Source organism: Vespa crabro, chromosome 22 (assembly GCF_910589235.1).
Source record: "Vespa crabro chromosome 22, iyVesCrab1.2, whole genome shotgun sequence".
Classification (NCBI taxonomy): Eukaryota; Metazoa; Arthropoda; class Insecta; order Hymenoptera; family Vespidae; genus Vespa; species Vespa crabro.
Genome location: NC_060976.1, coordinates 644,048 through 668,245, shown reverse-complemented (window position 1 = coordinate 668,245; position 24,198 = coordinate 644,048). Strand labels below are relative to the sequence as shown.

The 24,198-nt window shown below is 33.4% G+C and overlaps 1 protein-coding gene across 1 annotated transcript; it reads right to left on the bottom strand.

Annotated features, from left to right (window-relative positions):
• Nucleotides 1-6,022: 6,022 nt before the first annotated feature.
• On the bottom strand, nt 6,023-13,399 carry LOC124431816 (piggyBac transposable element-derived protein 4-like). The gene has a single exon (XM_046980131.1). It carries the CDS (start codon nt 11,864-11,866, stop codon nt 10,949-10,951), a length of 918 nt encoding a protein of 305 aa, XP_046836087.1. The 5' UTR covers nt 11,867-13,399; the 3' UTR covers nt 6,023-10,948.
• Nucleotides 13,400-24,198: the final 10,799 nt, after the last annotated feature.

Sequence of the window (24,198 nt, the reverse complement as noted above, 5' to 3'; positions counted from 1 at the left end):
TGGAACAATATAAAAGATGTGGTCGTTGTTGTTTATAAAAACCGCCGTTTTATGTGTCCTTTTCGTTTCGACCCATTAAAGTAGACATGATGGCATGGCTAAACTGTTTACGATGATGTTCAGTTAATGGATTTATTTCGACTTGTATGGGACGATCTCCCTTGTATAATATACATCTTTTTTTTATTGAATTGGTTAAACGACTTCCGTTTATTTCACTACATGTTCGTTCAGAGATGTTTTAAAATCAAGCAATGATTCTGAAGTAACGAGAGTAAATTTCAAAGTCGAAGTGGAAAACTTCTATTTCCTTTCTTCGTAACTTCCCGGAGATTCGGGAACATGAAAAGTTGAGTGATTGGTACAGGATTCGGTAGAAAGAACTATAAATTCCATTACGGTAACAAGTTTAGGAAGATTTAGGACTTACTTAGATTAGGGCGAGGTCAGATAGTGTATATTCTATGTATGTGTGTATGTATGCGACTATAGAAGATACAGTCTTTTTAAGTTTGGCAATGATGATGAAGATGATAATAATAATAATAATGAAAATCATATAATATTATACAATAATAATAAAATAGTAATGATAAAAATAATAATATAATAATATAAAAATTAATGAATATAATAATAAAAATAATGTTTCGGGTTGGAGAGGAATATCCTTAATATTTTACTTCTTGGAGTCAGGAAACTGCTGTCTGAACAATTTTTCTTAAAAAAGCCATGGTTTTTATCGAAAAAATTTGTAACGATTTATTTTTAACAGCATAAATTAACAAAATGTTTTGTAGATATATAGTTTACCAATTTCGTGTCAAATTACATGAAGACAAAAGATAGTTCTTAATTTTACAAAATTTATTACAATATGTCATCGAAAATATTATAAATATAAGGTTAATTGACGAACATGAAGGATAAACATGAAGAAGTTTATAGAATAAGTTCAATACGTTTTTTAATATAATCTGCGATTAAAGAAAAGGATCAGATATGTTATCTAAAAGTATGTTAAGTAACAGTATTATAGTGGAATGTATTGGAAAGAGGAGAGAGGAGGAAGTAAGTAATCTATAATACGCATTCCTCTCTGATTTCACGACGCTTCAATATAAAAAGTAAACTTTCACAATCGAATTGCTACGACTTTACCGTTCTGTTTATCTCTTATTAACACTTTACCGACCGCTAGCGGTTCAACAGCATACGCACGTCCGACCGGCCGCTCAACCGCAGATTCTCCCTAACGCCAGCTGTTTTTCGATCTAGATCATCGCACGGGAATATCTGTGCGTTTCGTATGCTCAGATAGAATTATCCCCTTTTTGTTATTATAGAATATATTATAGGATAATTAGATTTAGTAAAATGTTTTATTTTCAAGATATTAATGATAAATTATATTTATTTTATCTATTACAATGGCTTTCAGTTTAATAATTATGTAATAATACCATAATCCATATATTGACATATTTGAAATAAGAAATAATTAATATTTTTTCAAGGTATGATACCGTTCAAAACAGCTATCTTTATGTAATGGAACATTGCAAAATTTGCAAACAAAACATGTTCTACTTTTTTTTTTTTTTGAACAGCACAAACTCTACATTGTCTTTGGGGTCTCATACTTCGACCGCTAGTTATTATACTTATAAGTTTATGTTTTCCGAAATTCGAGAATCTTCCGAGATTGTCTCATTTGGGTGCTCTCCTTGTGGGTGCAGAACTGGATATATCGTCATCTTGTTTCATACAATTAGTTTCATTATTTTCTATCCACGAAAGTGCAACCTTGTGCAGGAAATTCTTGTATGTAATAGTTTTTCCGTTTAAAAAACGATTAACAGGCTATCAGACGGTAGACGTTTGCGATAAAAAACTGATTAATAGACTATTGGTCGGTAAGCATCGGCAACAAAAAGCCGGTTAATAGGCTATCGGTCGGTAAAGTGTTAATTAAACATTGCACGTTCGAACGCCGTTTAACCACATCTTTTATATGTCTTACCGATTCGTTTTTCTTTATTTTCCTTAACCCTTTCGCTACGAGCGTCAACTATAGACGGCTTCCGCGCGATGATATGTTTGTACGAACGTCGGCTATAAACGGCGTTAGCGTGATACCGCTTGACCATCAGCCTTGCGATATTCTTGTTTTTAGGCATATTGCACATCGATGGTATTTGTCTCATTCTCTGGTTTCTTTTTCATTTGTTTTAAACAAGTGAAATATAAACATGTATTGTTTTCGAGCAATCAGGGCAAGAATCACGCTCCAGTCTCCTTCAAGCTATCAGTGGCTAATCTTGAATTAATCTGAGTGTATATTTTGAACGCGCGTGATATATATATTCTGTACGTCGAAACAAATTTCTTCTGTGTTTTATTCGAGAGTAAAGTATTTGTCTTGTACAAAAGTACAACGTAACAAGAAATCTTCCTTGAATCATTAGAAGAAATTGGATAACAACTGTTAATTTTTCTAGGTTTGCAACATTTATTTGAAAATTTTACTTTGTTTAGTTTGTTTTATAAAATCTTTTTGTACCTCCCTTACTTGAATGTCACAAAGAAGCTCGAAAAGAATTTCATCCTCTAATGGATTAACTGTGATGATTCAGACAGTGATTCAGATAATGAAAATCAAATTAACCCTTTCGCTACGGCAGTGTGCTCCGTCGGAGTGACACCGCTGAACGGAGCACTGCGCCGAAAAGTGTGCATATCGCGCTTATGTGTTCGGACTTACATCTTTCGGTGCAGCCTCGTCATTCTCTTAATCGTACGATGTTTTAATTGTTATACAACAACATATTTGGAGATTTGCAATTATTATCGATAAAAATGTATTTAAAAATTAAAAATTTCACTTTACAATAACAAATTAAAATTCTTAATAATTTAATTCACAGTGATAAATTTTAAAACAAGATAATAAAACAAATGATATCGATGTACAGTATGCGTAAAAATAAACACATCGTGGGGCTCATAGTCAAATGGTTTATCAAACGTTATGCACTGACGTCGTCTATAGACGACGCTCGTACACACAGGTCGTCACGCGGATGTCGTCCATAGACGACGCTCGTAGCGAAAGGGTTAACCGTTTGAGTACCACGAGCCCATTTTCGTGCTCTTCAGATTTTGTGTCGAAAAAAGCCAGGGCATTTGGCCGAAACAGACAACTAACGCCCCACCCGAAATTTGTCGAAACGCGCTCAACCTTTCAGACGCGTGTACGTCGCATCGTTATCAGTAATCCAATTTGTATTTTGTTGTTACATATTCTAAATTAATAGAATATATATATATATATATTTTCATTCATAACTTTTTATTTTATGTATTGCATATATATGTACAGTATATATATAATAACTTATTATTTTTCTCGATTTTCACTCGGTTTTATGAGGGTGAAGTAATAAACGAAAATATGTTTCTCTGTGAACAAAAGAAACGACTATTTACGTTTATTATTCACGTTATTTAAATCTTATTCGCTATATATTAACTATTATAAATATCCATATAATCTCTCGTGCTACCTTTCTCTTCTACGTTCTATTTTTTACTGCCAAATCTTAACAGCTCGATTTGTAGGTAACAAAAGAATATATAGATAACAAAAACAAAGGAAGGGCGGGCCATGAGACGCATGACAATCTACCTAAAGAAAGTATACTTTCTTTACATATATATGTATTATAGTATTTCGTAAAAAGTAAGTTATAAATTAAAAATATGGAAAATTTGAAGAACAAATAATATTTTATTGAAAGTAACTTTTAAAATGTAAAACATTGATGTTTATGATAGCAGGTTGAATGAACTCCCTTTTCACATTGTACACAAATTAGATGCGATCTTTTTCTCTTATTTTTAGTGCTACACACTACGCAATTCCGTAAGTTGCGTTGTGGCAACTTTACTAAACGTAGCCTATTTTCGTCTAAAAAATCACGTTGAAAAACTCGTACCCTCCTCCCTTTCATCCATTCACGCCCAATATCAACAATAATTCGCGAAATGAAATCTAATCGGGTCATTGCTCTATTATTCATTCTTTTTTTTTTAATAATATAAACATTCAAAACTATGCGATTCATGATATTGAAAGCAACCTTTTTCCAATATGTTACAGTTCTACATTCATCAAGGTATATGTATAACATTTTACCTGATTCGTCTACACTACTCATTTAAGTATTGTAAAAGTGAATGATGGCAGGTTTTCTTGAATGCCTTTCTCTACCGTGTCTTTCTTTTTGTTACCGTCACATTTTTATCTTCTCATTTAGTTGAAATTAGTATTACTGGTTTTTTTACGCTTTTCTTTTCATGATACGCATAAAGGAACATATTATCTTTGAAATATTTCGCTTCATTTACATTAACTGTTTTTAAGTGATCGGGAATACATTTTTTATTTCATCTGATAGTTCCGGTTAAATAAGTATTGTTGGAATATAAATATCTTGCTAATTCAATACAAAATTCAAAAGTTGTCAACAAAGACGTGATATCCTTTATTTAAACAATTACTTTCATTTAATAAATTTACTACGACATTATATCCTAATCCAAACATATTTTTGTCACTATTACTTTTTGACTTTGCGCCTTTGTAACAATAAAAGGTTAAACAATATTTCGAAATTGCATCGCATAGCATCCAAAATTTTATGCCCCAGCGATGATGTTTTTTGTTTGGCATGTATTGAGTTATACTTGAATGACATAACGTCCTAACTGAGGATTCATCGGTTGATAATTCCTTATGAGGTGTATAATATATTATAATTTAAAAACTTTGTTAGCGTGTTTAATAAGGGGTTCAAATTTTTACACAGGGATCGTAGTTAGAATGATTAGGTGGAAAACACAAAGAACTATCAACCAAATGAAAATATTTTAAAATTTCTTGGAACCTATTTCTTGAAAACATTTTCTTGAACCATGGTATCTACCGTGAATTTTTGCTCCAATATGAAGGTATATTGGGTCTTCTTGTAATGCCCATTTCTAGAACCATTGCTATTAATGCTTTAACCTCCAATTCAATAATTGGTGTCCATTTCTGTAGTTTAGACAAATCTGATGATTCAAGAAAACGCCTCGAATATTCCGCGTAATTATTAGTTTCGGTAACCATTAGTGACAATAGTCCTAAATCAAAAAAAAAGATCAAAGTATTTAATCGGTTTATTCTCATTAAGAAAATTGCATTCTGCTTCAGAATTGTCGATATTTTCTTTGGCTGTTCTTAGCGGGTCCTCTGCACATGAATCATCGTGTAACGAAAAATCGCTATCATTCTTCGAGCTACTGAAAATACGTTTCTTGCTCTTCCTAACAGAAATGATGAGTCATCGGTGTCACTCGGATAACTTAGATTTTCGTTTACGCTTGTAATTTTAATTTTTTGGCTCATTATACCTCCTTAGGGATAAAATAAATTAATTATAAAAGTTATTCAATAAACCTCAGCTAACACTACACTTACCTTCTGCCTTATTTCGTCTAATAGTTTCTAGAAAGACACGGTTATTAGCAATGATAATCGCACTTTTATAATACTATGTCCAATCCTTTTGCCAGTTGCAAAAAGAATGTTGGTATAAAAAAAACAAACACGAGAAGCGCGGCCTCGTTGTTTACTGCATTGAACATGACAAGCGCGATTTACGATATGTAACCGCAAATCCTTGACGTTTTTCGATCATGTTTTGTCAAAATCCTCTGGTACGCAAACAGTTAATGTAATACGACACAGAAATAGAAGATCTATATGTAGTACTTCTGAATCAGAAGCAGAAGAGATTGAAGCCCATGACAGTAACTGTGAAGTATGGGCGTCAAAGACATTTGTCCCCAAAATACATAAGTTTGCGGTAGCGGATTCAGGAATTAAAAGAAATATTAGTAGATTAGCAAAAATCTTAGATTACTTTCAGTTTTTTATTTCTGAAGAGCTCGTAGAGTTGATTGCAAGAGAAACTAATCAATATTGGTCTCGAAAGAATAATAATAACGTAAACAAGTCAGATGGAACAGTACTAGCCGAATTATACTGTTTTTTGCTGTGTTATTCTTGATGACATGCAACAAGAAGTTATTATTAGCAGAGTACTGGAATACAGACAAACTTCTGCGTAGCGATATTTTTGGAGAAGTAATGACTAGAGACCATTATTTGAAATTACTACAGATGCTACATTTCACCGATGACGTCGGTCGTACCAATGATCGCTTGTACAAACTACGGAACGTCATTGAAATATTAAGAAAAGCATTCAGTAAATTATTTCAGCTTTACCAACGGCTATGCATTGACGAAAGTTTACTTTTATATAAAGGGCGGCTTTCTTTTAAGCAATACATCCCATCAAAAAGAAACAGATTTGGTATAAAATCGTTTATTCTGAGCGACTGTGAGACAGGGTTCGTGCAAGATTTAATTGTTTATGCCAGATCATCTACCATGATAAATATTGAAAATCTAGATATTGGAAAATCCGGAGCAATAATGGAAGCCCTTATGAAGCCCTATCTAGGAAAGGACCATACCCTTTATGTAGATAATTCGAATCCTGCTTTATTTAAGTTATGCATAATAATCGCACAAATGCGTGCGGGACCGTAAGGAAAAGGAGAAATGCCAAAAGTTGATAGACGATTAAAAAGAGGGGAGGCAGCATTTAGATCATCTAATAACTTATTAGTCTTAAGGTGGATGGATAAGAAAGAAGTGTATATGCTTTCTATCATGCATACAGCAGAATTTAAAACGGTAATCAGAGTTATCCAGAAACCTGTATGCGTATTAGACTATAACAATTCAATGAGTGCAGTGGATAAACTGATATGGTTATAAGCACTGTGAATTCGAAATGCAAATCTTTAAAGTGCTACCGCAACTTTTTCTTTCAGTTGTTGGACATTTGCTTGTGGAATAATTATTGTCTTTTCAAACATAAGATGAAACGACCGATATCTATGGCAAAATTTCAATTGCAATTAATTAGTGAAATATTGGGAAAGTATCATCAAAGTATATCATCAATATCGAACAAGCAATAATCATCCACTGAGATTAACAGAATGACATTTTCCGTCGGTTTATAAATCGGCAGGAAAAAACCAAGGAAGTGCGTAGTTAGACAAAAGACGCGAAACTACATATGAATGTAAAAACTGTAATGTTGGATTGTGTGTCGATCCTTCCTTTAAAATTTATCATTGTGAATTAAATTATTGAGACTTTTAATTTCACATATCAATTACCCTAAATTATATTTGTATTTACAATAATTGCAAAGTCTCCAAATACGTCGTTAATGTAACACTTAAAGAAGAGTACGATCCAGAGAATGACAAGGCTGCATCGAAAGATGTAAGTCCGAACAACAGTTTTTACCTAAGAGTAACATGCACACTTTCCAACCCAGTGTTCCGTTCAGTGACGCTACTCCGGCGGCACGGTGGTCCGTTCAGCGGAGTCACTCCGAAGGAGCACACTGCCGTAGCAAAAGGGTTAAAAATATTACATTTTAACACGTTGATTGCCACGTCACCTATATTCGGGTGACAGTAGAATTTCTGATTGGGCCGTGTCACCCGTATTAGAGTGACGCTTATTTGACTACTTGCGAAGGATATTCGTATGTATTTGAAAAGATATTTCGCAAAGGAAGTAACAAAACTATTGAATATTAATTAATATAAACTATATTTATTAATATAAACTTAAATTTATATTGAATATTCATTAATATAAACTGTTGTTATAAAAGTAAGACGAAAATGGTTTATTAATACTATGCCGTCCGCACGTCTCGTAAAAATTTATTCGCTTGGCGCCGGCAGCGCTAATTCGGATTACTTGGCTTGCCGCCGACCGTTCTTGACATTATTGGAAGATTATAAATTGTTAAATTTTACTAATCTCAACTAGTATCGTTCCACAAACTCGAATTTTCTTTTCAAGTGAATTCTCTGCAAGTTCTACACTGTTGTAATAATTATCCATGTAGAGGTGATGCCACTTTCCATAAGAAGGTGCCAATAGTTCCATCATTGTTTTAGCTAAAGGCTGTCCAACGCCGGAGTATATCTTGAATGAGGAAATGTATCCCATAATCGAATCACACAGCATCCGAATGAGTATGCCATATTTCATAATTTTCGACGGATTGTAAAATTTAAAATTTAACCATCCACGTCACGGTATCATTCCTTCATCAATTGAGATGTTTTGACTTAGATTAAAATTTTTTTTGAACTTTTTGGAAAAATAATCAATTATGAATTGCACTTTAAAAAGTCGGTCGGCATTATCCGGTTTATTGTTGTTGTCGGGAAAATGTAAAAATGATAATATTTGTCTGAATTGATTGCGGGATATCGTTTTGTGAAATATCGGTGTATCTATCAACGGATTCGTTGACCAATAATCATCGATCCTTGCTTTTTTTACAATACCCATAAGTATAACAAGCCCAAACCATTTTCTAAGTTCGGGTGCCGTAACGTCCACAAATTTGGCATATTTTTTATCCAGTTTCCTTCTATTGCAATTTTGACTGTAATACTTAGTTAGTTTCATTGCTATTATATTCAAATAGATCATTCCCAATATATAATTCTACGATATCCTCGACGTTCTGTGTATCTTTGGGAAATATGTTTGGACCTGGGCATCCTTCAAATTTATTATTAGTCCTCAGTACATCAAAGTCTGACCACTGTGCACTGTCTTATTCGTCTTATTCATCCGAATCAATTGGCAACCGTAGCGTTCGCTGCATTCTTCTAATAGGTATTTCATTATCTTCCGACGATTCTGCTTTACTTTTATTTTTTTGATATCCATTATATTCTTCCCAATCGGCCAAGTCATCCGGAACGTCAGACAAGACGTCTGCGCATTCATCGTAAATAATCGTATCGTCTCTTTCGTCTGCCATGATGAAAGGGCACAAATACTTATGAACACAAAAAACTTGAGACGTATGTAACTTATTGTTACCTAAACTAAACACCTACAGAATACAAAAGATACTAAAGTGCTGTCATCGGCCATTGATATGCACACAGCAATGTAATATCGCCGGTCATTAGCCGATAATTTGCGCACGATACCATTGTGGTGTCGTCGGACAGCATAGTGTTAAGAAAATTTTGTAGAATGTAAAACTTTAAAACATTCTATACAAAGCTGGGCTTGGTCAGGACAACTTGGACAATAAGTTGTTGTTTTCTTTAAGTTCTCTCGTGTCTCTGATCGGCCCATTCGACGCCTTTTATTTGCATAACATTATTTGCATGCGCGTCAAATGCTTCCTCCGAAATCATTTTTCCGAACGACGATATTATGCTGATTCCGACGAAGACAAGGATTTGTTGTATTTTCAGTCGGACCTAATAATTTTGCAGCTAATAATTCCCTAAATCTTCTAATATTTGAACCGTTTATTTTAAAAGTGGCCTAACTCCATTTATCTTCAAATCGAGATATTTAAGGGTTTACGTTTCAATGAATTTAAAAGTATAGGTATAGGACATTAATGAGTCATACTACTTAAGTGTATCTAAGGGTGTTAAATTTATAGTTCCTATTAAAATAGTGGCAATTATTAAGTGAATAATATGCGTTTTCTTATCAAGATTGGAGTTAGGCCACTTTCAAAATTAACAATCAGATTCATTATAAAATTTGAAGGTGCCCAAGTCCATTCAACATAATTTAAGATGCTTCAAATTGAAAAAAAAAATACTCAATTTATTTTACATATCTTTAAAACACTTCGAAAATATAATTTATGCGATTCAAAACATTTTTTAACTACATAACGTACAAAATTACAAATATAAATTTATTACAAAACAATTTACTACTCATCTAGATTTTGTGTGTGTGAAAGGGATTTGAAGAAATCATGATGTCCCGGTGGTATATATCGTAATAGGTCAATTATGTCCTTGAATTTTGCTGTTGTAATTTGTCTGATATTTTTATACAGTGATGTTAATACAATATTTTCGAACTTTCTTGATCTACCCCGACGTGGTAATAAATTGAGGACTTTAAAATTTTCATTTTCATTCATTGATTTAAGTATAAATGGAGTTAGGCCACTTTCAAAATAAACGGTTAAATTATTGAACTAACTCTGAAAACTTATGTGTCAAGAATTATCGTATTTGCTCGGAATATAAGCAATTTGAAATGCTTTACTAATAAATAAGATAAAGTTGTACATGTAATTATAGCAACCGGAAAAAATTGACAAATGGAGTTAAGCCACTTTCAAAATAAACGGCTCATTTACATTCTTCTTTGTTGCAATTTTGTAAACCGTCAAAGCGTTTAAAACAGAAATTCCCAGTAGTTGAATACTAGCTTTCAGTACCACTTGATTCCTTTTCTAATTGTTGTGACATAAGAAACCATTTGGTCGGAATAATCTATACCACATTTTCCTACATTATATTCAACAACAGCTAGTAGTTTCAATGTTGCAGATGTTTGTTGGCTTGGAGAAACAGCATGAATGCTACAATTTTTTTTTGTACTTAGTATCATGATAGGAGCATGTTTTGTTGATAAAATTCTCACGTCCCACATATCTCTCTATTTGAATACCACAATCCCATTATCATCTTCTTTGAATATCATTTCCCCTTTTGTTAGTTTGCAATGAAGAATATCTTTTGGGAGGAATTTTTTGTTATTCCTAAGTGTTCCCACAACATGGGTTTTGCGGTTTAAACATGATATCGCTAACTCATAACTCGTGTAAAAATTATCAATATACAATGTTCGTCCTTGGTAGAAAAGTTTCTCTGCAAACTGAAGACATACATTGTGTGCTAATCCCGTTTCTCTAACACCATCAGCTGATTTACCAGAGTAAATTTTCATCGCCTATGTATATCCCGTGCTTGAGCATAATTTAAATAATTTGATTCCGTATTTGTGCGCTTTATTTGGTATATATTGTTTGAAGATGAGTTTTCCGCGCCATGGAATCAACGTTTCATCAATAACAATGTGTTCTCCAGGCGTGAATATTTTTTGATACTTTCCCACTAGTTTGTCAAACAGTGGACGTATTTTTCCAAGTCGATCGTTATGGGCAATGGAAACATTATTGGCAAAATAAAAATTACTGAATAATAACTCGAATCTATTTCGTAACATTATAGTACCCGGTAATTGAAAATTATACAGTGGACTTTTTGACCAATAATTGGCAATGGGGTTTACTTTTACAACCCCCATATATAAAATCAGTCCCAAGAATTTTTTTATTTCTTCGGGATTAATGGGTTTCCACTTATGCATCCGTGAACACGATGTTAGGTCAGATTTATTTAACTTTTGTTCCGCGTATTTATTTGTTTCTGATACAAGTAAGCTTATTATTTCGTCATCAATGAACAGCTCAAACACATCATATGGATTAACATCACCTGGTAATTGCCTAATGAGGCCGCCCGTCCCGGAAAAAGAAAATGACTTCTGCCGATCACTAAATTCATTCCATTCACCAAATTTAATTGTATTTTCCTCGGTATCATCAGTTCTTCTTTCTTCATCAATGACCAATTCTTGCAAAATTTCGTCAATGGAATCTTCATTATATTCAGTATCATTACGATTGCACTGATCAATATCCGAATCGGACTCAGACGATGTAATTCTATTTACATTTCTATTTCTAGGAAATCTGATTTCTTTCTCATCGCTGCTATTTGAATTTGTGTAAGCTTCGTAAAAACTTTCTTGTTCATTGCTATTTAACTCTCTAATAAATAAGTTTTCCATTTTTCTTTTCGACATTTCAACGAATTGGAGTAGAAATTTTATGTTATACCGTTCGTTAATCGGCAAAGGGTCAAACTGATCCTGTATAATAGGGAGATGAGAAACAAATGCGAAGTAACGAAAATAAATGAACAAGCATGATACTATGGAAACAAACGGAGCGAGAGATTATTCTTGCAACAACCTGCGATTCGCATTCTTAAAATATCGGTGGGAATACTCAGCAGAATACGTTTTGTACAGCCGTACACGTGGCCTGAAGTAGATTTTACTGAAAACGCGCGTGGCAGTCAACGTGTTAACAAAACTTGTGCCGAAAAGATGACCTGACTTTCTAATTCAAACAAAATATAATTTAATCTTGATTAAAATGTTGATGAAAATTTATTCTTTCTTAAATTATGATCGTAGAAAAACAATTTCTCGTAAAATTATATAGAATTTAATAAACATATCAGAACTTTGGATGTCATATATTATTGACACACACGTGCGTATCTTCAGTTATTTACAATATTTTCTTCTTAATATCTACTCTTGAGAACTCATTGAAATATCCATTGATATCCTCTAGTCTACACGATCACTAAAACAAAATGGGTGTACATGGAATTTCTTAAACATTCCAACGAACTATCCTAACCCGCCCCCGACCAATTAACCATCTTTTCTTCCCTTTCCTAATTTCATTACTGTCTTCGCGGATAGTTCGAGGAACTTCAAACTACATCCCTCAGACATCCAGATTTACGACTCTTATTAACCATCACTGGCTATCACTCCTTCAGATATATTCCAGCAAAACTAACTACATCTTTTTACACGAAAACACATCAACACTTGTATTATACTTCAACAAATATACTGTGATAACCTTCATTCGCGCTATATTCATTAACACACCTTCATATCATGAGCTCCACGGGATCCTTCAAAAGAATTCGCATTCTCGCATTAATTTGCGGGATCGCTACGAGCATTATTTTACTGACAGGCTTCAACAATATCTTAGCCTTGTGCCGCCGACCTTATTCATCGCGATCAGTGGGACTTTAACTCTGACGACAAAGAAGAGACGGGGATAATTCTCCATGTAAATCGACTCTCATTGCTGGTTCGATGCGAGACACGTATTTGGAAACGTTCTCGTAATTGCGCCCCTTTCTACGCAATATATATATAGGGTGTCCCAAAATTAACACAAGATTTGAATTAAATAAAAAACACAATTTTTTTTTTTTCTTTAAATTGTTATTTTTTTATTGAATCGTTAAGTACATAGGATCAGGTTATGTATGGAATAGCACATAGGGCAAATAGCCTCCATGGCTTTACTGGCACATACGCATTCTTTTGTCGAAATTTTCCATGACCATTTTGCATAAATGTGGCTGAATTTCGTTGATGCAGCGTTGAATTTCCTCCTTCAATGCACGCGTGCTTGCAGGGTTGTTGACATAGACCTTTGACTTCAAATAACTTCATAAAAAGGAATCCAATGGTGTTAAATCACACGATTTTTTTTTTTTTTTTTTTTTTTTATAAAAGTAAGTTTATTTGTCACAGCTCTTTATATGATACATAAGAATAATTTTACTTGGAAGACTTTTAACATTATTATATTATAACAATAGCTGTAAGTTATTTGTAGATAAATCTCCATAGCAAACAGTAACATAGAATTTTAATTAATATTATAAGTGTAGATATAATGTTCATTAAACACTATATGTATGTGGGTAAAATAAAAACTAGTGACCATAAAAACTTTTTTATCTACTCTAGCAATTATAATAATCTACGGGAGGGAGGGGGAATAATTACAATGGGAGCATATAAACATTATGTACACTTTAACTATACGTTATCAATCTTTTTCAAGCTAATGTGTTTCTTTTTTTTTTCTTTTTTTTTTAAATTGCCGATTTATCCTATCCTGTATTATGAATACTGGTAATGTCTTGAAAAGTTAGTATTATTTAAATCTAGTTCTTCGGCGCAGATCGTCCATGTATTTTGCATCCTTTTGTAGCCAGTAGTATTTTTTACATAGTCTGCCGGTGTCCTTAACATCTCTATTTGGTAGTGATTTCGAGAATATGAGGTTCTCCTGCATTTCAATATAGTTACTGTTAATTTGCTTATTAGTTGAATGTCTTCGACGGTGATAGATTAGTGAAAGGTTATTGTGGTCTTGTATTAGACCATTTTTGTCACAGTAGATAAACAGTTCCGATGGAATGTAGCCTGACTTCAGTTTACTCAAAATTGCATCCTCTTCGTGAGTGATAAGTTTTGTGATTAAACTGTTGTTTGTACTCTCTGTGTTACTAAAATATTTTGAGTGCAAAGCAGTCGATTCTATTTATGTTGGCGTTGTTGTATCTCATTTTTGTATGATCTCATTTTTAATTCTTTTCTTATAATCAGATTCAGCGATTCGGTGCGTCCTTAGGCATGATCTCAAACAAGATCTCTCGAATCTTCCGATTTTTTCGATTATTGTTGAACCTGTGTTCCATAAAATAGGTGCTGCGTAAGTTAGGATAGGTCTCACCAATAGTCCATAGCATATAATTTTTGCTTTAGTAGTAAGATTTTTATTATAGAATATTCTCGAGTTCATCTTGAATACTTTTTTGCTTTGTCTAATTGAAATACGTAATGTTTGTTGAGTCTTAGCAAATGATCTAGGTGTACTCCCAGGTATTTCACTATTCGTTTCTTTGGTATCTCAATTAATTCGTTGGTGTGGATATCTATTGCTGTTAATTTAGTTCTGTCTATTTTCTTAACTGCCGAGTATTTAATTTGTTTGACAGGTCTTCTGAAAAAAATTAATTCGCTTTCGCTTGGATTGATTTTTAAATTCTAGTTTTTATAATAGCTGTTTATGTCGTTAATAACTGTCTGCAGTGTATCTCTGATTCTATCTATGTCTGTATCTGGTTTGTAGATTATTAAGTCGTCAGCGTAAGCAATTGAATGTAAGTTTTCATGCCAAACTTGTTGATTAGTTCACTGTTGAAAATGTTAAAAAGGATTGGTAAAATGACTGTTCCTTGCTGTAAACCTTCTATTATTTTGTAGAACTTCGATGAGATATTGATACCGTCTCACGTGCGAAATGTCTTCCTCTCTATTATATTAGCAATCAGTAACGTTAAACCCACGGGAAATTGATTATCATCTAGTTTCTGTATCAGCCCGTTTTTCCATATGGAGTCGAACGCTTTTTCTAAGTCCAATAGTACAGCACCGATGGCGTATTCCTTATGCAGAAAATTGTTCAAGTCTGATGTTAGTTTATGTATCGCGTGAGTAGTGGATAATTTAGCTTTAAATCCGAATTGATTATTCGGTATGATGTTATGAGTATTAATGTGGTCCATAATGTTTATCTTGATAATTTTTTCGAATATTTTGCTTATGTTCATAGTAAGACTAATAGGTCTGTGGTTCTTCTGAATTTTTCCCTTTTTTCAGAATCGGTAATACTTTTGCCTGTTTCCATCTATTTGGATAGTATGCATGATTTATGGCGTTATTGAAAATGATTGTGTATTCGGTGATTATTGATAATGGTAAATTTTTTATTGCTGAGATATTGTCAAGACCATAAGAAATTTGATTTCTTAACTTCCTGATGATTGTTTCGACTTCGATATACGAGATGAAATATTTTATTTCATTCTTGTTTTGTGGCGGATCATGTGCCGGAAATTGATCAGAGAAAGTCATAAAGGTGGATTTGATATTCCTCATTCTACGAACTCATCATCTGCTTTCTTTTTAATAATAGTATTTCCGTTGGTGTATCTTGGCGAGTTTATTCTTTCTAGTTTAAGTTTCTCTTAAACTTGAATTTAATGTTGTTGTCTTATTCCCATTGATGTAGGCGTCTGCCTCTATCATTTAGATAGACTTATCTCTTCCGTAAGACTCATGCCATCCGATAACGCCTCGAATTTGTTATCTGATTCGTAGCATGAGCTTTGGTTAACGACTGGGATTTTCGGTGATGCCGTTTTTTTTGGTTTGAGGAACCCTTCGGTCATCTCATTCTCTTTGTTCGCGTCTAGTCCTGGTTCTTTGTTTCTAACTGTACTTAGGTTTGGTTTTATACGCGAACTGTTTTCAAACAGCCTATCATAGTTCCTGGTGTTAAATTCTTCATCGAAATTCTTAACATTCTTTTTCAGAATTTTGTTAACTTCGTCAAACGAAGCACTTTTTTCTAGTTTTCTTTTATGGCTTGACGCCATGGCTGCGTTTTTTTTTTGGGTCCGTGAAAGGGCGTCGGATGAGCCCAATTCACGTAATCATTATTATTTTGTTGTATGCTTTGCAAAAAACAAACACAATATCATTAGTGGTATAGAAAAGCACCCGTTTTGCGGTAACTAACGTTGTTTTTTCTATTGCACACTCCCCATGGGGACTTGTATTGTCTATTCTTCTCACACAAAAGCACCGTTTAGCACGTCCGTCTTATTTGAATGCTCAACAAGAACTGTTAAATCACACGATCTAGGGGGGCAATTCTTATCACCGAAACGTGAGTACACGGTCAGGAAATGTCTCATGCAGTAATTGAATTGTTTCACGGGCTGTATGGCATGTGGCATCGTCTTGTTGAAACCACATGTCGTCCACATTAATATCATCCAATTTAGGCAAAAAGAACTGTGTTTTTTTTTGCTATTCTTGTCCACGATGCCGAATTGATATTCCTGGACTTTCACCAACACTCTCATGGACTGCTTCGATATTGACATTTGAACGGCTTGTTTCTGGACGACCAGTGTGTTTAGCATCACCACTTGATCCAGTCTGTCTGAATTTTTCAATTACTTTCTTCACAGTTGACGAAGTTAAATCATTATTCCGACCATATTTTGTATGAAATTTTCGAACTGTGGCCACCAGACTTTCATTATTTTTGAAACATTGTTCAACAAAAAAAAACATGTTGTTCTATCGTGTAACGCTCCATTTTTACTAACCCTAAACTATTAGCTGTCAAGTGGTTTTTTTAATAGGGTTGCCAACACTTTACTGCACGAATGGTGGTAAAATATTGCGTTAATTTAGAGACACCCTATATAAAATCGTTTCAATATAGATATAAATATAGATCTTGGTATCTCAGATGGTGGAGCGTTTGTTCGAAAAGCGAAAGGTTCCAAATTCGCGTCCCCCCTCCTCCCCCCTGATCAAGAAAACCAAGGCTTTTATCAAAGTGTTCTTGCGGGATTTTATCTGAATATATTATAATTCTCGGATGAAATTTAATGAAGCTTGTGTAATTTTCTTTCCCTTTCCTTATCACCTATGTTTCCCTTTGACATAATTATCCAACCAAAATACTTTCCCGACATATATATATAATATCTCAGATTTATTAGGTGAGGTGATAAACGAAAATATGTTTCTCTGTGAACAAAGGAATAAATCTTTATTTGTTAATTAATAATTATTTGTTATTTACAATCTTAACTGTGAACAAAGAAACAACAATTCATGTTTATTATTCACACTACTTAAATTTTATTTAATATATTATCTTTTATAAAATTTCTTTGTAAACCCTCGTGTTACTTCTCTCGTCTAAGTTCTATTTCCTAATGCCCGTTTCTCTTCCAAATCTTAACAGCTCGATTTGTAGATAACAAAAGAATTTGTAAATAACAAAAGGCAATGGAAGGGCGGGCCATGAGAAGCGCGGCAAATCTATCTGAAGAAAGTATACTTTCTTTACATATATATATTTTTCTCCCACAAAGAAAACCACGTATTAAAGGTGAAAAACAACAATTAATCGCTAGATAAACACTAGATAAAAACTTTTAAACCATGTTGTGCTGTTGATGGTAGCAATTGGACGAATTCTTTCATTTTGAGTCACAATAGATAAGATGTTCGTAGGAAGATTTGCTGAAAGTTTCTTGATAGTTCAAATGGGCAAGAGCAATCGCCCGAATTGAAAATCAAGTAAAAACATTTTTTTCTTTTCATTTTTTAGTTTCAACGATATCTTTTGCGATATTAAAATTTAAAATACTTCAGCGTTTAACAAAATACGTAAAATTAGTTTAGCGTATCTGATACTTTATATGTTCTGTATGTTGATTAATAACTAAAAGTTCACGAATTTTGATCTGGTTTTTTTCTGTTTGTTATTTGACTTTTCTAAATGATTTTCGAATAATTTTTTTATTAACATACCATTTCAAATATCCCAAACATTTATCTCAATGTCATTCTCCAGTGAAGTAAAATAATGGAACTATATTCCCTCTTCCTACCATCCATTTCCCCTTACCGTACTATCTTCACCATACCGTACTCTTTGACGACATATATTCTCCTGTAGCAAAGAAAAGTCACATCTTGAAGATGTAAAACCACAATTAAATACCATTTATTTTATCTAAACTCGTTGTGAATGATGCAAATTGGACAAATTCTTTCATTTTGAATTGCAGCAGATGAATGTTGTTCGTAAGAAGATTTGGTAAAAGTTCATCAGTAATTCAGATGACAGAGCATTAGCCCAAAATTCTTTGTAAGAATAAAGATTTAATATTCTTTTCTTTCTATTTTTATATTTCTGTGATATTTCTCTATCGATATATTCAGATTTAAAGTATATACGAGTTTAATTAAATCGACACTTATTGGCATATCTTATCATTTCTGTTTTTCTGTATGTTCGTTAATAACTGGTGATCCATAGATTTTGACGAGGTTTTTTTTTTTATTTGTCGCTTAATTCTTGTAAATGGTTTCCGATAAATCATTTTATACACTATATAATATGGAGAATGTGCAATCACTATTAAAACACATGACAAGTACAGAATAGCGGCAGTTGTAAACGACAACGAGATGGATATAGTGATCTATCGATATCTCTCCATAGCGAAAATAAATTTTCTTTCATTTTGTACTTAGTAACAATACACGATTGTGTACTGTTTAGAGCTGCGCAGAAGGAGTGCGAATCTAATTGGTTAAAATGAAAGAAGATAATCACATGTGTTTTCGGGTCTATCGTAATATTTGCAGAGAAAGTTACACATACTAATCAGATCATGTACCGATACTGACATAAACAATGAATAAGACGTTTCGAGTACACATAAGACAGACCAAGCGATGAATTGAACGTCAAACCATTGGCTCGTATTATAGAGAGTTAATTATAAACGTAACGAAGTGATATATTTTCTTTTCTTTGTTCTCGTTATAAACTCTAAATACGAGAATCCTACTACAATATGTTCTAATCACACATCACTCAATAAGCCTCTGGTCCAGCTAGGAAAAACAAATTTTTTTTTAGAAATTCGACTTTATTCATCAACATATTTTCCTTCAAGAGTGATAAATTTATTCCAATATTCCTCTAACTTCTCAATGCCTTTTTTATAGAACAATTTGTCTTTGCTCTCAAAATAGGCCTCAGTTTCGACAATCACTTCTTCATTTGAGCTAAATTTCTTTCTCTGGAGCACCTTTTTGATGTCTGCAAAAAGCCAGTAATCGCTGGGGAGCCAGATTTTAAGAGTACGATGGATGGGAAAGCAATTCGAAGAATAATTCATTCAATTTAACTATCATATTTATCGACTTATGACATGGAGCATTATCTTGGTGTAACAGCATTTTTTTCTTTTGCATGTGAGGCTGTTTTTTTCTTTATTTCTACACTCAATTGATCCAATAATACCATATAATATTCGCTATTGATAGTTTTATCTTTCTCAAGATAGTCGATGAAGAAAATACCATGCGCGTCCCAAAATACGAATATAATCTTGCCAGTTGACTTTCGAGTTTTTGGTCGCTCATTAAGTCTTATCAAATTAATAACCAAGTCGTAAAACATCTCTCCTATCGTATATACGAAAAGGAATATGAAAAGAGAAATAGATAGTGAAACGCAGAGGAAAAGAGGAAGACAGAGAGAGAGAGAGAGAGAGAGAGAGAGAGAGAGAGAGAGAGAGAGAGAGAGAGAGAGAGAGAGATCCATCACTTAGAAGAATATATTGAGAACACTTTCATCATTCCTTGTTTACATTGCATTTAGCATGACATTCTGTAAAAAGACAGTTAAATATATTTTGGATAATATAATATTTTTCGTATGAAAACAAAAGAATCTTCTACTGTCGAGAAACAACTTCTGTTTATTTCATTTTTTGCGTGTAAAAATATAGTAAGGACAGAAAGTTATTTTAAAATATTGAGAATAGATTTTGAAGTTTTCGGCAAGAATCCTATTTCGTAGCTGGATGGTTCAGGAAAATGAGAAACAAAGAGGAGAGGAAAGAATTCTGTTCAACTGTATGTTACTCATTCAAGATTCAGTCTTTTTCAAAAATAATAATCACAACAATAATAACATTCATATATAATAATACTAATATAATATCATAAAAGATACCGTCAGCTTCCATCAATATCATTATATTCTATATATCAATTCTATTGTAATAAAAATCTAACAAATTATCAAATTTAATTAATTAAATATCAAAGAAGATATTTAATTTCTGATACAGTTGGAAAGTATGAAAATTTTATGTAGTTCGCTACATAATATATATATATATATATATATATATATATATATATATATATATAGATTGCAAAAACATGATTGAAACAATGTAATAAATACTCCCATAAAAAAAATACCACACTGTTAATTAAGTGCTGTACTAATAATCCGATAATAGTAAAAAGAACATCGGTGTACGAAAAGTGCTGATTAAACGGTGGTAAGACGAGATGTAAAAAGAAGAAATGTTTCATCAACAGGAAGAGTAGTCGCATTCTAGTTTTCTGAATATACAAACGTACGAAGCTGAGTTCCGCGAGTGTTGTGTTTACATAGAGGATATCGGGAAAAATACTTAGCAAGCTGTTACAGTGAAATTCTTTCAAAATCGGGTTAGCTAATTGAGACGAGATCTTCGCATATTCTTGACCAGGATATGTCATCATCAAATCTATTTCCGCCATGGCAAATAGTTACCTCTCCAAGACATGCAACAAATCCTAATAACAAAAAACGACCAAGAGAAAACGATGGCAATGATGAAGGGCAACCAGGACCTGAAGCAGTACTTCCAACCGCTAACAGATACTCAATCTTAAATTCAATCACGAATATAGATATGATAGAAAATCGAACCTTGTCAAAAGTACCTCCGCCCCCTCCAATTTATGTGGATGACGTAATCGACATACAATCCTTAACGAGATGCTTGGATGAAGTCGTTAAAAAAGAGAGCTATAAATTTAAAATTAATAATAACCAAGTTCGTATCCTACCAACTGACGAAGATATATATAGAAAAATTGCTAAATTATTAAAATCATCTAACGCAAGTTTTCATACATTCCAACTGAAACAAGAACGGTCGTTCTGTGTTGTTCTACGCAATGTACATCACTCTGTTGATTTGGATAATCTAAAGGACGAATTACAAGAACTCGGGCATGAGGTAAATAATATTAGTAACATTCGACACAGAGTTACACACAAGCCAATGTCAATGTTCTATATTGACCTTAAACAAAACCCAAACAATAAATCTATATATAACATAAGTCAAGTGAATAATACTATAGTTAAAATTGAACTACCCATAAAAAAGAAAGAAATAGTTCAATGCAAAAGATGTCAAAGATACGGCCACATCCAGAAGTTCTGTAATCGCCAATATAAGTGTGTAAAATGTGCAGGTTCTCATCCAATTGAAGAATGTAAAGAATCCATTGAAACTCCTCCAACTTGTCACTTATGCGACGGCCACCATACCGCAAACTACAAAGGGTGCCCTCATTATAAAGAAATGCTCGAAAAAACATTCCCGAAATCTAGTCACAGAAAAAATCTAAATATACAATTAAACTCACAAACCAACCCAATGGAAGATAACAAACGTTTTACCGATCCATCCTTTTCTTATGCACAAGCAGTTACAAGAAGCAATCACTCACCAAATAATCTTAGTCCAACTTCTCCTATTATAGAAAATAATAACAATAAATCGTGCAATTGTGAAAATATAAGTAAGTTAGAAGGAACTATTAGAAAAGCAAACGGAACAAATAAATAACCTTCTTTCTCTATTAACGGCTATTGTAAATAAATTGACTTCCACCAAAAATTAATAAGGACTTTACGTATTGCTCTTTGGAATGCCAATGGTCTGATGCAACGAAAAGTTGAGTTGGAAGCTTTCTTAAAAAATCAAGACATTCAAATAATGCTGGTATCTGAGACTCATTTTACCGATAAAACTTATTTTAAAATATATGGGTATAAGGTGTATTGCACGCATCATTCCAGTGGAAGGGCACATGGGGGTACAGCGATTATCATCAAAAATAACATTAAACATTATGAGCTTGCGCCATACAAACAAAACCACATCCAGGCAACTAGTGTTATGATATATGACTGGCACAGCCCGCTTAGCATATCAGCAGTTTACTGCCCTCCTAGATACAGTATACAAAAAGAAGAATTCGACTACTTCTTTAAAAGTTTAGGCTCTAGATTCTTAGCAGAAGGCGATCTTAATGCTAAACATAATTGGGGCAGCAGAATAGTAACCCCAAGGGGGAGAACTCTCTTTAAAAATATAGAAATCAATAGATTGACACATATTAGTACAGGTGAGCCTACATATTGGCCAACTGATGTCAATAAACTCCCAGACTTAGTAGATCTCTTTATTACCAAAAATTTATCTCCTCGATACATTCAGGTCAACTTCTCACTTGACCTTACTTCTGATCATTCTCCAATCATAGCGACAATAAATTCCAACATCATTGAAAATAACATTTCTATCTCCATATACAATAGACACACAAATTGGGATAATTTCCGTGAAGCCTTCAACTCCTATACTGTTGCATCACCACCATTAATGACAAATGACAATATTGACCATGCAATAAACTACGTAACGCGCAATATAGTAAATGCTGTTCGAGACTCTACACCTAGGTTGGAATGCTTGTATGACTACGTCTACCCCGTATATATCATGAAAAAAATTGCAGAACAAGGAAAGCTGCGTAGAATCTGGCACAATAGCAGATTACCTGAGGACAAGCATAAACTAAATAAAACTACCAGAGTTTTAAGAAGATTTCTACAACGCTTTAAAAATGAAGGATTTCAAAAATTTTTAATGAACTTATCCCCCACAGCGGACTCAAACTATTCACTTTGGAAAGTTACCAGGCGCTTCACTTGTCCAACTCAAGACATACTGCCGCTTCGCTAACCACTAGGTAGATGGGCAAGAAGACCAATAAACAAAGTAAACCTCTTCGCCTCTCATCTGGCTGATGTATTTAAACCATCTGCCTCTACTTCGCTCATCGATGAAGAAGAAATTAGGAATTTCCTGAACGCGCCTTTGCAATTGTCGCCACAAATCAAACCCTTTACGTCAATGGAGGTCAAATTAACAATTGCAACTAACGCAAATTCAAAAAAGATTCCAGGTAAAGACCTAATTAACGGAAAGATAATAAAGGAATTGCCAAAGAAAGAGATAGCATTAATAACTTCCATATTTAACGCAATTCTACGTCTGGGTTATTATCCAACATTCAGGAAAATAGCTATCATAACTCTTATTCATAAACCAGGGAAACCAGCTCATGAAGTTACGTCATATCGACCAATCAGTCTTTTATCCAATATATTCAAGCTATTTGAAAAAATGCTAATAAGTTGCCTCTTCGATACACTAGATGCACCAGTTTTCCCTGAGTATCAGTTCGGGTTTCAAAAATGTCATTCCACAACTGAGCAAATTCACCATATAACTCGTCAATTATCACAAGATCTCGAACGGAAAAAATACTGTTCAGCAGTATTTCTGGACATTATACAAGCTTTTGATAAAGTGTGGCACATTGGATTGCTGTACAAACTTAAAAAAACTCTGTCATACTCTTTTTACACAATCGTAAAATCCTACCTCACTGACAGACAATTCATAGTAAAGTATTTAAATCAATTCACCACAGCATTCCCTTTTTTATCAAAAGTAACGAATCAACATCAATGAAAATAAATCCGTTACATATAACCTTCACGCTGAGAAAGGGAACTTGCCCTCCTGTAACAATAGGACAGTAATTCCAACCAGGGATTCAGTCAAATATTTGGGTATGGTACTTAATAAAAGACTGACGTGGAAACATTATATTCAATCCAAAACAACCTATCTGAAGGAAAGAGTAAGAAAGCTATATTGACTCATTGGCAGATAATTCAAGCTAAGTCTGGAGAGTAAGCTCAT